At 37.8% G+C, this 12,694-nt stretch overlaps 3 protein-coding genes, 1 long non-coding RNA gene and 1 other non-coding gene across 5 annotated transcripts; 3 read left to right on the top strand and 2 right to left on the bottom strand.

Moving 5' to 3' along the window:
• Window positions 1–233: 233 nt before the first annotated feature.
• LOC125475761 lies at window positions 234–780 on the bottom strand. Its single transcript, XM_048581045.1, has 2 exons — window positions 740–780; window positions 234–540 (listed from the first exon to the last, which is right to left on the bottom strand). The coding sequence occupies exons 1-2, from the start codon at window positions 778–780 to the stop codon at window positions 234–236; spliced, it is 348 nt and encodes a 115-aa protein (XP_048437002.1).
• Window positions 781–1,398: 618 nt separating this feature from the next.
• LOC125479328 lies at window positions 1,399–3,501 on the top strand. The gene is made up of 2 exons (XR_007259929.1): window positions 1,399–3,141; window positions 3,231–3,501. It is a non-coding gene; the product is annotated as an uncharacterized LOC125479328 (long non-coding RNA).
• A 2,565-nt stretch (window positions 3,502–6,066) lies between these two features.
• Window positions 6,067–6,160, top strand: LOC125480250. Its single transcript, XR_007260633.1, has one exon. It is a non-coding gene; the product is annotated as a small nucleolar RNA Z107/R87 (small nucleolar RNA).
• Window positions 6,161–6,979: 819 nt separating this feature from the next.
• LOC103953452 (SKP1-like protein 1A) lies at window positions 6,980–9,280 on the top strand. Its single transcript, XM_048588525.1, has 2 exons — window positions 6,980–7,362; window positions 8,852–9,280. Exons 1-2 carry the CDS (start codon window positions 7,066–7,068, stop codon window positions 9,023–9,025), a joined length of 471 nt encoding a protein of 156 aa, XP_048444482.1. The 5' UTR covers window positions 6,980–7,065; the 3' UTR covers window positions 9,026–9,280.
• An 838-nt stretch (window positions 9,281–10,118) lies between these two features.
• Window positions 10,119–12,201, bottom strand: LOC103953451 (pentatricopeptide repeat-containing protein At3g51320). Its single transcript, XM_009365184.3, is given in 2 exon segments — window positions 10,119–11,539; window positions 11,542–12,201. Coding segments are annotated over 2 exon segments (1,698 nt in total). The 5' UTR covers window positions 12,044–12,201; the 3' UTR covers window positions 10,119–10,343.
• Window positions 12,202–12,694: the final 493 nt, after the last annotated feature.

Below are 12,694 nucleotides of genomic sequence, written 5' to 3'. Positions count from 1 at the left end.
ATTAAAAATGTGTTTGCTAAAAGTAAAATATCGTGCTTATTTTAAAAGCAATGGTTTCCAGACAACAGCTTTTAAAAGCAGCATGTAGGTTGCTTTTAAAAGCTGCTTTAATAAAAAACAGAGTTGGGTCTTTAATAATATTTTTCAATTGTTGTAATACCTTCATTAATTTTTTTAAATGACATTGTTTAGCCTTTCATACACATTATATCCCTTAGAGAATAGAGTAAACGTTACCACTTACCACTACAAATACTGACATTTATCACTACCACCATCATAACCACAATCTCCACTATTGTCATCACTACCATCATTGTCACCACCATTACCGCAACAGCCACCATTACCACCACAACCACAACTAACATTACCACTATCATTGCCGCCACCGCCGACACCACCATAACCGCAACCGCCACTGCCCTACCACCATTGTTACCTTTCCACCCCAACCAACACATCCCACTATTAGCACCACCATCACCTCCACCGCATCCACCACCACCACCATTACCATCACTGTTGTCGCCCCCACTCCTACAATTATGTACATTTGTCATTTAATACGATTATATCACTTTTACATTAAATTTTACCAAACGCTTTTGCGTTGCTTTTCCTACTCACAATACTTTTAAAATTCAATTAACCAAACGCTCATCAACTTTATTTTACAACTGATTATTTTTAAAACATAACAAAAGTAGTTTTTTAAAAAAGCATGGTAATCCCAAACTGGTCCTTAGTGGACCCAAGTATCACAACAACTCCACCCATTTCATTTTCATCAGAAACTGTATTGCAGGCGTGTGTGGGGAGAGGCTAGATGAGACTCGTAGCTAGTTGCCTTTATTTGGTACTATCTTTTGGCAGGACACAAGTAGGTTTATGTGGGTCAGTGTGTCAATACATTTTGCGGTTTACATGGCCTGTTTTTATATGACATAATTATACATGTATCATGACGTTCCTTACCTATGAAATAGCGTTGTGCGGATAAAAATATGACATTAGAATCACGAATATAATATAATCAAATCAATGTAAAATAGAGAAGAACTTATCTTTAGAATACGAAGAAGAGGTTGGTGGTGAAGAATTATGAATTGTCTTTTACTCTCTACAATCTAAATGCTCTGACTAGAGAATAGGGTTTAGCATTGAAGTGGGGTGTGTATTATGAGAGCAGTGACAATTTTTACATAGTTGCTAGGATATCTCTCAATCAAGCTTGTTATTAACAATTTTTATATAGGCTTGATTGAGAGATATTCATAATCACCATCATATATGTTATGTCATACAATAATAAGTCAAACCAAATAGGATTACGTAATTGGTTAATCATATTTAAGACTATTATTATTTCCACATTGGGGGTGCAAGATCATTCGAATGCCAAGTTACTTATATAATAAGTTACTTGAGACTTAAGTGATCTGATTGATAAGTGTTTGATACTTATAATAATTTTTACAAGTACAAATGTACCATTACATCCCCTTCCAAATAACACCATGCGGATAAAAACTTACACATATCTTTATTTTATTGAAAAGGAACGCCACGATGGTAGATGTATTTGTGCCATATAAATACTTAGACTGAAATTGAGTTCATCCAGCATTTGCTCCTCCACTGTCTGGCAATCAAATATGAGGATAAAGACCACTTGAAAATGTTATACTAATTCAAAAGGAATGGAATCATTTAATTTCTGTTTATAATTTTTTTTTTAGGTAAATTACATAAAACTACCTCAACTATTGGTCTTACGACACTATCATACCTCATCTTTTAAAATTGACAATGTCATACCTCATCTTACGAATTTGGTCCAATGTCAGACCTCCGTCAGTTTGTCTGTTAATTTTTCTGTTAAATGTTGACCTGACTTGAGACGGGACCTATTTCCCGACCAAGTGGATAAAAATATTAATAAATTAAAAATAAATTATTTTAATATTTTTATTTTAAAACATGTGGGACCCATCCCCTATAATTCTCTCCCTTTCTCCTCTTTTTCTTCCTGATCCGTTCCAACCCTCCATTTCTTCCCTTTCTCCATCCGTTCCCTCTCTCTCTCTCTCTCTCTCTCTCTCTCTTTCTCTTTCTCTCTCTCTCTCTCCTATCTCTCTCACCTTCACCTACGCCTTTATTCTTCACCCTCACCTTCATCCATTCTTCACCTCCATTTTTCACCTTCTTCCTTCATCCATTCTTCACCGTTTTATTTAAAAAAATTTGGACAAAAAAAAACCTAGATTTTTTTTTTTTTTGGCAGCGGCAAAGGAGGCCCTGACAACAAGAAGTTCAGGTACTGCGGCGTGTGTCAGCGGAGCTGGGGCAAATGGGTAGCTGAGCTCCGCGAGCCGCGTAAACACACTCGCAAGTGGCTGGGGACCTTCACCACTATCGAGGATGCTACCCGCGTCTACGACCGGGCTGCCATCATCCTCTACAATTCTAGAGCATAGCTCAACCTCTAGCCCTCCGGTTCCTTGTCCCAAAACTCCACACGTGGCTCCTCTTCTTCATCCTCATCGTCTAGCTCCTCCACCGAAACCCTAAGACCCCTTCTCCCTCGCCCTCCGGCTTCGGCCTTACTTTTTTTTTTAAGTTTTAAATTGTAGATTGTCGTTGCCCAGAGAGAGAGAGGAGAGAGTGGGTGGTGGAGGAAGGTTAGGGGGACGAGTGAGGAAGGGTTTGGTGGCTTGAAGGAGGAGGATTTGGTGCAGAGGAGGTGGGTGAGAGATGGATTCGGATCAGGAAGAGGAAGAAAAAAGGAGAAAGGGAGATAATTGTAGGGGTGGGTCCCACATGTATTTTGATTCTTAGGTGAGTTTAGAGGATTGAGTTTGGGGGGAATTGGGGTTTTCTGTTTGAAATTGGGGAATTAGGGTTAGGGTTAGGGTTTGGTTTGAAGATCTTCGAAAGGGAGGGGGTTCTGGAACAGAAAGAGGGACAAAGGTAGGGGACAGGAAAAGGTGGGTGTTGGGGGCTGCGTGGAGAATTGCAGATGAATAAAAAGGAGGGGGTTCTGGGATTTTGGGATGCAGATGCCCAGAGAGAGAAGAGAGAGAGGCAATAAAGAAGGTTGGAACGGATCAGGAAGTAAAAATGGAGATAATTTTAGGGGTGGGTCCCACATTTTAAAATAAAAATATTAAAATAAATTATTTTTATTTTATTATATATTTAATTAATATTTTTATCCACTTGGCTAGGAAATGGGTTCCGTCTCAAGTCACGTCAGCACTTAACAGAGAAATTAACAGAAAAACTGATGAAGGTTTGACATTGGACCAAATTCGTAAAATGAGGTATGCCGTTGTCAATTTTAAAAGATGATGTATGATAGTATCGTGAGACCAATAGTTCAAGTAGTTTTTTGTTATTTACCCTTTTTTTTTTAAGAGTTTTAATGAAACACTCATGGTACTGTTCACTTTTAACGAAAAACCACATTTTTACCTTTCTCTGGTAATATTCACTACACATTTATTTGTCTTTTTTCTTTAAAACTAAAGTTTTTTTGAACTTTTCATTAGTTTTTTTTTTTTAATGAAACCAAAGCTATTAAATAAAACTCTACGACTTAAATTGACATAAAAAATTGATACTTATAATACTATTGAGTCTTGATACAATGACTTTCATTGCTAAGTCATACAAAAAAAAAAAGGAAAACTAATGAAAATTGGCTTGAAAACTTTGAGTTTTAAGGATAAAGGGTAAAATGAACAGTACCATGATTAACTTTTTAGTGTAAAAATATGATTTTTCGTTAAAGTAAACAGTATCGGAAACTTTTTGTCAAAGTTTCAAAAAAAAAAAAAAAACATAATTACTCTCACTTGTGGCAAAATTTTAAGCATAACCGGTTTGCAATTCTACTCTCTTATTATGTGATAAGAAGAAAATAGTGAAACGATTACACCCAAACACTACTCTTGGTTTAGTGGATGGAAGTCAAACTTGACCCAAGAGAACGTTCTTCCTTGTGTAAATTGTATCTCACTACTCACTATCTCTTCATGGCTGTAAAGGAAGAGATTAATAATACTAACCTAATGCGTTATAGGTATCGACCTTTTGCGGAAAGTAAGCCCAACATTTTTCTAAAATGCAACGAAGCTTTTGTTTTATTTTTTTGTCAAACAATAAATTTTATTAAATTAGATATTAGATTAACCACTGATGAGATTCAAACCCACGCTGTTATGTAATAACTCAACTCCTTTCTATCACTGTAGTAAATGATCACTTGCCGCAACAAAATCTTGAATTTCTCCAAACTAAATGGTTGAATTTAAATACTAAAATCTGAAGCGTTGAATACTACAGGACATTGTAGTCACAACCAAGGCCTGCTTTTCCTTTGGCACGAAGGCACCTAGGCCCTATGATTGCACAAAAAGCAGTTGTATTGCACAACTCAAATAATTGAGCTCAATTTTGTAGCACGAGAAACGCCTTTCTTCCCAACAAGACCCTTTCTGGATTCTTTTGACGAATGTCTTGAGAATTTGTGAATTGTGTTCGTTCATCATATATTATACGGTCAGTTTTTATCAAGTAATGTTTGTGTTTAATTTTAAATAAAAATATTTAAAATAATTTCTGACTACACAATATACGATGAACAAACAAGATTAAAGAATTCCCGTAATCCTCACAAAGGGATCTGGCGAGGATCCGAATTCCTTTTCTTCATCATTTTATGCATGGCATACATGCATTAGGCGTCCCCACTTCTGGTTTATTATATTGCACCACTTCTCATTGTAGTCTCTTTAAGCTTATCTCTAGTAATTGTTTTGACATAAAGATTTTCTAAAGAATAAGAATTTGAGTTAAGCAAATGAGCCAGTTATAATTAGATCACAACGCTGATTAGTTGATCGTTAAAAGAAATTGAACTATTATAATTATAAATATTAAAATTAAAGATAATAAAGTTGATCCAACAAATGTTAATGAGTCGAGTTTTGACTTATATAGTAATTGTAGCCTCCTTTAGAAATCGGTCGAGACTGGAGAATAACTCCTTTCGATGTGCAACAAATAAACAATTTGTGTGATAGCAATTTCAAGAATTTTTTTTCTTATCTTTCTTATGTGGGATTGAAGCTAGGCCTAGAAATTTGATTCAAACCTAACATATATCACTTCCTATCTATTTCTTTGTGTGCTCAATTATTTTGGGTTTTTTTTATTAGCATCCCACAAAAGATTCAATGCACCCCACATTCAAATGTAATATTAAGTGACTTATGTAACCTACTATATAATGACAATTTCAACCTTATAAGGTTTAAAGAAAACTAGCATTTGCTTACACACTTTGTATGTATGAACACATTTTTTTTTAGAAAATGAGAAGGTGAGAGAGGAAGCGAGAGAACGTGAGCCGGGGGGGGGGTGAGAGGTTTTTGTTTTAGGCTTTTATTTTTATTTTTTTATATAATATTGGATGTATTTTAACATCACCCGTGGGTGAGGTTTCAATAAAAAAATAGTAAAATTTGGACCTGTGAAATTACATTATTGCCCATCATTTTTTTTTGTATGATAAAAGACTAATTTGTCTTTTCACCCTCTTTTGGTTGACAAAAAGGGTTTCATTAATTAGTAGAGATAAGAAATTTCTAAATACACCCCATATTACTTTTAATGTATTACTTATCTTTTTCAACTATCAAAACCCCTATTACCCTCCACTCCATTGTTGAATAATATTCTAACTATAGAAACTATAAACACGTTGATTGAGGAAAAAAATTTAACAAATGGAACACAATATCAATATTTCGGAAGCTTCACATGAGGTAAAATTTCATATCTGTCATTGTTTTAATTATTCAATGACATCGGTAATTATTTAAGATTGCTTTTACTTTCTATACTACCCAATTTCATAGGAGGCCAACCCAGCAATGCCTTTTCCATTTTTATTCATCTTCTGGGGTTTACTTTTGCTCTGTTAGGTTCATCTCAGTTGCCATTTTTAACAGAAATCATTTTTTGTTATCAAAAGACTTACGAGATAAAGAAAAGGAGATTGGCTATGATGACCCAATGAAACTCAAGCTCAACAGACCGGATTGTAGACTTCTCTTTTTAGAGAAGGTTAAGGTTTTAATCCTAAGTCAATTTAATTTATAAAAATTGAAATTGAAGATTTGAAGAATGTGGAATGTATAGAAAATGTGGGGTGTATGTGGAAAATATTAGTGGCGTGTTTACATAACCGTAATGAAAATAGGAGGAATTGAATTGAGGAGGAGTTGGAATGAGAAGAAGTCAGAATCGGATTCCTGTTGAAGTTGTTTACTTAAATGTTCTGGAATCGGAATATAAATAGTGGGTTTGTTGTGTGCAAACTTGAAAGTTTAAAAATATCAAGAGGGCATAATAGGTAGAAAAAATGTACTCCCATTCACTCCCTCATCCGGAATTCAAATACCACACACATCTAAGGAGTTCGATTCCTCCATTTTGGGGAATCCGATTCCAGATTTTTTGTGGGCCCTACTTACTTTTCCATTCTCTAAATGTTAGTAAACGCTGGAATGCTTCGGAAGAAATGCGATTCCGTTTCTTTTCACTCCATTCCCGTTTGATAAACATGCTATAGGTGTATGAGAATGCGGGATGCAAGAGTATTATGAGAAAGTATGTGGGGTGTATTAAGATAAATTTTAATTGAAAAAGTAAATGTGGGGTTTAACCAACAATATATGAGATGTTAATAGAATAAGCCTTATTTTGTTCAACTTCCTATTACCCTTCTTTGTGTTTTTTTTTGGGTAATTTTGACATGGACTATATATTTGAAGCATATTTTGTAAAGTATATGTCGCCCTGAAAAAAATTGGTTTCCATATAAATTGCGTAACATACCTCTCACTCTCACCCCTCCACGCCTCGTTTTTATTATTCTTTCCCGTGCGAAATCAAATTCTCTCACTACAACCAGAAACCAAATCTCTCTCTCTAACCACTTCGAGTTTTTAAAGCGGCGTCGTTTCGAGGCCATCGTCATCACCGTCACCAACCATGTCGTCGTCGTCGAAGAAGATCACCCTCAAGAGCTCGGACGGCGAGTCGTTCGAGGTCGAGGAGGCGGTGGCGCTGGAGTCGCAGACCATCAAGCACATGATCGAGGACGATTGCGCAGACAACGGCATTCCTCTGCCCAATGTCACCAGCAAGATTTTGGCCAAGGTCATCGAGTACTGCAAGAAGCACGTCGACGCCGCTAAGCCCGACGAGAAGATCTCCGAGGACGATCTCAAGGCCTGGGATCAGGAATTCGTCAAGGTTGACCAAGTTACGCTCTTTGACCTCATTCTGGTATGTTAAAACCCTAATTTAACCTTGAATTTTGGTTTAATTCTTGTTCGCGATTGCTTGGTTTGATTCTAGGGTTTCAGAATTTGGGGATTCGGTTGGGTTAGGGTTTTTGATTTGGGGATTGGGGTCAATTGTGTTGTTTTAGGGCCTAGGGTTACTGGTTTAGGGATTTTCCATGATGGTTTGGTATGATTTAGGGGTATTTATAGGTTTCTGTGAATTTAAATTGGTTGATTTTGTTGTTTCGTTACTGATGGCTCATCTTGATATCTAATTACTGTGCCTGTTCCGTTTATACTTAAATTTGTGTTTTGCTTATGTTTGACGTTGAGATAAAGAGCGATATGTTTGCCTTTCGTTTACGTGTCTTGCTTTCTTGTTCAAGTTGAGATTAAGTTTGCTTATTTGAGAAGGTGAATCCTTCTGCAACATCGGTGCTGTGTTAGTTTGTGGAAGATTAACTAGTTTCGTATGCAATGTCATTGTCCACTTTGGTGGTGATACGGACTCTTTTCTTATGAGAGAAGCAACCACTTCTTTGCAGGAATTTTTTTTAGTCCTCTGCGGAAGTACAATAACTTGAATCCCTAGAGAAAATAGGCAATTTGGAATGGTACAGCAACCAAAAGACTATTATTGGCTATGACCCTAAGGGTGTGTTTGTTGCACTGGACCATCTCGGATTGGACTAGCTTCAGGGACTAAGCTGGACTAACTTAGACTAGACTAAGCTGGACTAACTTAGTGAAGCGTTTGGTGCAGTGTCGGACTAAGAAGCTAGACTAACAGTATATTATAATAATAATAATTATTATTATTATATTTTAATTTCTTTTCTATTAAAAATATCAATATGGAAAAAATGGCATCTTCTTTGCAAATTGTTGGAGCTCGTGGGTTATCCGATTGAAGGTCGAATCTAAGGTCTCATTTATGATTCTGGGCTCAAGGTGAGGAGGGAGAGAGAGAGAGAGAGAAGATTGGTGGTGGTTTGGACTGGTGGTGTGATCTTGCCAGAGTTTGGTGAGTGTAGGACGCAACGCGAAGAAGAGAGTAGAGAAGGATGCGACGCGAAGAAGAAGAACGCAGCGAGGGTCTTAGCAGTCCCATGGTATTTGGGGGGTCTCGCTACGACCCTTCAGTGAGAAAGTAAGTGAACACAAGTCCTTATCAATCCCATTAAACATAGTCCCACTATGTAACAAACACAAGGACTGCACTAATGAGTAGTCCAGTTTAGTCCATTGAAGGCTAGTGAAGCCAAACAAACACACCCTAATAGACTAAGTAGGGAACAAAACATGAGGAAAGAAGTACAGCTAATACTATTGTCGGTTTAATTAGGTTATGAATGTATTGCGTGATCATTTGCAGAAACTAGAGTAATTTGATATGGTTGTTTTCATTCTTTCTGTGGGTGGCTGATTGTCGAAACTGACATTAATTATGTTTTTCTAATATATGGTGATATTGGTATTGACACTGACAGGCTGCAAACTACCTGAACATCAAGACCCTTTTGGACCTGACTTGCCAGACGGTTGCAGACATGATCAAGGGTAAGACTCCGGAAGAGATCAGAAAGACCTTCAACATCAAGAACGACTTCACCACGGAGGAAGAGGAGGAAGTTCGTCGTGAGAACCAGTGGGCGTTTGAATGAAGTTCTCGGTGATGTCTCTTTAGTGGGAACTTAAAGAGCTGGCATACCTATTATGTATTTTAGTTTATCTGCCGACTTCTTTATTATTCTGTGTTTTTACGTGCTTTATCGGAGTCGTGAAGTCCTTGAATTGTAGATAAAAGTTGGATTCTGGTGTTGGTGGTTGTTCTTACTGTGTCAATGCCACTGTCAGTTTTACTCTATCTGAATTACAATCTTCTACTTCCATTAAGTTGTTTCTGTGGTTTGAATCAAGCTTGGTGTGTGTGTCTTAGTTGTGTTCTTTCTAGCTTAATGGGGATATTCATTTGATCGCAACTGTTGTGCTGCTCATGAATTTTTGTGAATTTTCGGATCCTTGTTCCGAAGGACACAGTGTTCACAAAGATTTGATTTGGGCTCACTGAACGACCTCTTCGTTTTTAGTTTTTAGTTCACTTTTTGTGGTTGAGATGTGGAGAGAACATGTTAGGGAAGGGGAGGCATAAAAAAGGATGACAAATGCGAGGCAAAGAAAGAAGAAAACAATATCGCACCTTCTAAGAGAGGTTGGTTGATTAAGGCCAAAGAATGAGAATTGGATGAAGAAACTAGTGTGTTGCGTCCGCTCTCCCGGTTACTTGGAGGGGCAATTGCTCGAGTCATTCCCAAATGTATTCAACTGATTAGATTTCCGGGCCTTCGGAGCGGCAAAAAATTTGGCAGCCTTCTGACATAGGACCGCATAGCAATGATAGCGTGGGCATTCAACTAACGAAAATTCAAATTCTTATGAGATGTAGGACTTGTTTGAGGAGTCCTTTCAAATGACTTAGAGCATTTTTAGAAAAAAATATTTTTGGATTCAAAAAGCACTTGAAGTGCTTCCTACAAGAAGCACTTGAAGTGCTTCCTACAAGAAGCACTAGCATTTCAAGTGCTTTTCCAATTATTCACTTGCATTTTTACAAAAAATTGATTTCAAAAACATTTTCTTCAAAAGAGTTTTCAGTCATTTAAAGATACTTCCCAAATAAGCCCGTACTCTTTGAGATTGGAAAGCTGCTTTTGTCTTTGTTACTAAAATAAGGTACAACCCAATGATACCCAAACGAAGAATTGCCAAAACCTTTTATGAAAGCAAACGCTTTGATCACAAATACAGAATTTAGTAATCTCATTTCCTTGTTAAATAATCCATGAAATTCAGTCGAAACAGAAAGGATCATGGCTGCTTTGGCTCGCGACATTCCGAGCATTAACCATCTTCATTTTCTGGCATGTTCAGAACTTTATGCCAACTTTCAGTTCGTGTGTATAGAGTCATTGCTGTTAGAAGTCAGGAATCTAAAAGGTCAACTTGATAATGTCTTCCAACTCTGAGCTCATGAACAATTTCATTCAAGTCCACAAGATTGCATCCGGGGATTCTTCTGAACTTCATTTCTTTCATCATCTTTTTTACCTGAGTAACATTCTCCCATTGACCTGACACGGCATAGACATTCAGCAGCAACCGATAGTAAGCAATGTTCTGAGGTTCCTTTTCAATGAGAGACTTTGCAATTTCTCCCAACTTCACATCGCCTTGGAAACGACATGATCCAAGCAGACTAGCCCATACCAAGGATTCTGGTGGCAAGTCCACAGCAACCTCTGGCATGTTCCTAATTATTCCCTCTGCCTCTTGTCTAAGCCCCACACTAGCAAAAGCATTAGCCATGCACCAATAGTGTGCAAAATTGGGCTTTACTTGGAAGACATTGATCATTTGGCTGAAGTAAACTCTGGCTTCTCTTACCAATCCAGAGCGGGCACAGGCACAAAGAACACCTATAAAAGTTACTTCATCTGGGATAATTCCTTCCCGATCTTCATCTGGTTTCGAACTCTCCTTCTCATGGATTGTTTCTCCATCTCTTGACTTTGTTCTACCCACCATTTCTCTATATAGGTTAAATCCATCTTCAGGATTTCCATGAATGCAATGCCCCAAAATCATTGCATTCCAACAAACCAGATTCCTATATGCCGTGCTCTCAAATGCCAAACGTGCCACTTGCACCCTTTCACATTTACAATACATATCGATCAAAGCTGTGTTGAGAAATATATTCCACTCCAAGAATGTCCTAATTAGACATCCATGAACTGACCTTCCTTCATTTAGTCTAGCAGACCGACCACAAGCCGCAAGCATATTCACCATGGTAGTTTCGTTCCCCTTCAATCCCATGCCCACCATTTTCCTAAACAACTTCAATGCACACTCTGGCTTCCCTCCCTTCCAGTACCCACCAAGCATAACATTCCAAGAAACCACATTTCTCTCAGGCATTTCATCAAACAACCTACGTGCAACCTCAATATCACCAATTCTAGCATTCCCATCAACAATTGCATTCCAAGACACCAAGTCCCTCTCAGGCATTTCATCAAACACCTTCCTGGCAAGCTCTAATTCCCCACAACGACAATACATATGAATTACTGAGTTCTGCACATGCAGCACAGAGTCCACCCCATACTTCACAACCTGCCATGGCATGTTCTCCCAGATTCAGCACAACCCATTTTCGCACACGACCCGAAAACCGGTACGAAAGTATAGCTGTTGGGAACAAACCCATTCCTCAGCCATTCCAAATACACCACCAAAGCTCGGCCCGGCGCCGAACTCAGTGAGTACGCCTTAATAACTGTATTAACGCAAAATCTACCAGGAGAATCAATGTAACCGAAAACCCATATCGTATAATCGAAATCGCCGAAATAGTAATAGCTATTGAGCAACTTCCGGGCCCAAAACGAATCGAAAAGGCCCCGGGTGATCAAATGGGCGTGGAGTTGGGTGATCTGGATCAAGCTCTGACACGAATCGAGAAGCGAAAATATGTGGCGGTTGACAGAGGGTTCGAACGAAGAGGAGGAAAATGGGGAGGATGGTAAGGAAAGATTGAATTTTGATGGGTTGGAAGCGAGGTGTGAGAAAATGGACCTCCGGAATCGAAAGAGTTCTCGGGTGCAAACCCTTGCCATTCAGTCGAGATATCGTACCAAACGAATAGTTTCGAATTCGAAGTCCAGTTGGTTTTCGCCATTAACGCACATTGAGATCCTCTCTTTAGTTGAAGTGCAGCAGCTCCCCCTCCCCGTAGAACGGCTCCTTTCCCTTGAGTAAATTCTAACAATGCTCCTCAATTTTAATCAAATTGCAGCAATAGTTTTTCAACTAAAAATTTATTATCATTGATCCTTTAATTTATCAAAATGTATAGTTATAATCATTTTCATCAATTTCGTTAAAATTTTGTCAAAATAAGTTATATTGAAATGATCATTAGTATAATTAAGATCCCTTAACTCATCAAAACGTGTAGCTATGGTCATTTTCATCAACTTGTCAGAATTTTGTCAAAACGAGTTATGTTGGAATGACTGTTGCTACAATTGGATTAAGGTTAAGAGATCATTACTCTAATTGATTTAAAGTTGAGGGACCATTCCTCTAGTTGAATTAAAGTTGAGTGACCTGGTGATGAAATTTTAGTTGAGGGACTATACATGCATGTTTTGATGAGTTGAGGGACCAATGGTAATGAATTTTTAATTCAGAGACCATTACTCTAATTAAGTTAAAGTTAAAGGATTATTGCTACAATTTACTTTCCTTGGAGGCAACGAGATTTA

This window comes from the organism of the source record quoted next, unplaced genomic scaffold (assembly GCF_019419815.1).
Source record: "Pyrus x bretschneideri cultivar Hongxiangsu unplaced genomic scaffold, Pyrus_bretschneideri_v1 Contig1, whole genome shotgun sequence".
NCBI lineage: Eukaryota > Viridiplantae > Streptophyta > Magnoliopsida > Rosales > Rosaceae > Pyrus > Pyrus x bretschneideri.
The sequence above is the reverse complement of the archived record's forward strand: the minus strand, read 5'-3'. Positions and strand labels throughout refer to the sequence as shown.

Excerpts from the sequence above, each read along its gene's own strand:
- LOC125475761 (XM_048581045.1), bottom strand. The coding sequence starts at position 780 with ATGGGTGGAGTTGTTGTGATACTTGGGTCCACTAAGGACCA. Across the intron at positions 541-739 it reads CTTGGGTCCACTAAGGACCA|GAGTGGGGGCGACAACAGTG; the intron begins GTTTGGGATTAC and ends ACATAATTGTAG.
- LOC103953452 (XM_048588525.1), top strand. The coding sequence starts at position 7,066 with ATGTCGTCGTCGTCGAAGAAGATCACCCTCAAGAGCTCGGACGGCGAG. Across the intron at positions 7,363-8,851 it reads CGCTCTTTGACCTCATTCTG|GCTGCAAACTACCTGAACAT; the intron begins GTATGTTAAAAC and ends TGACACTGACAG.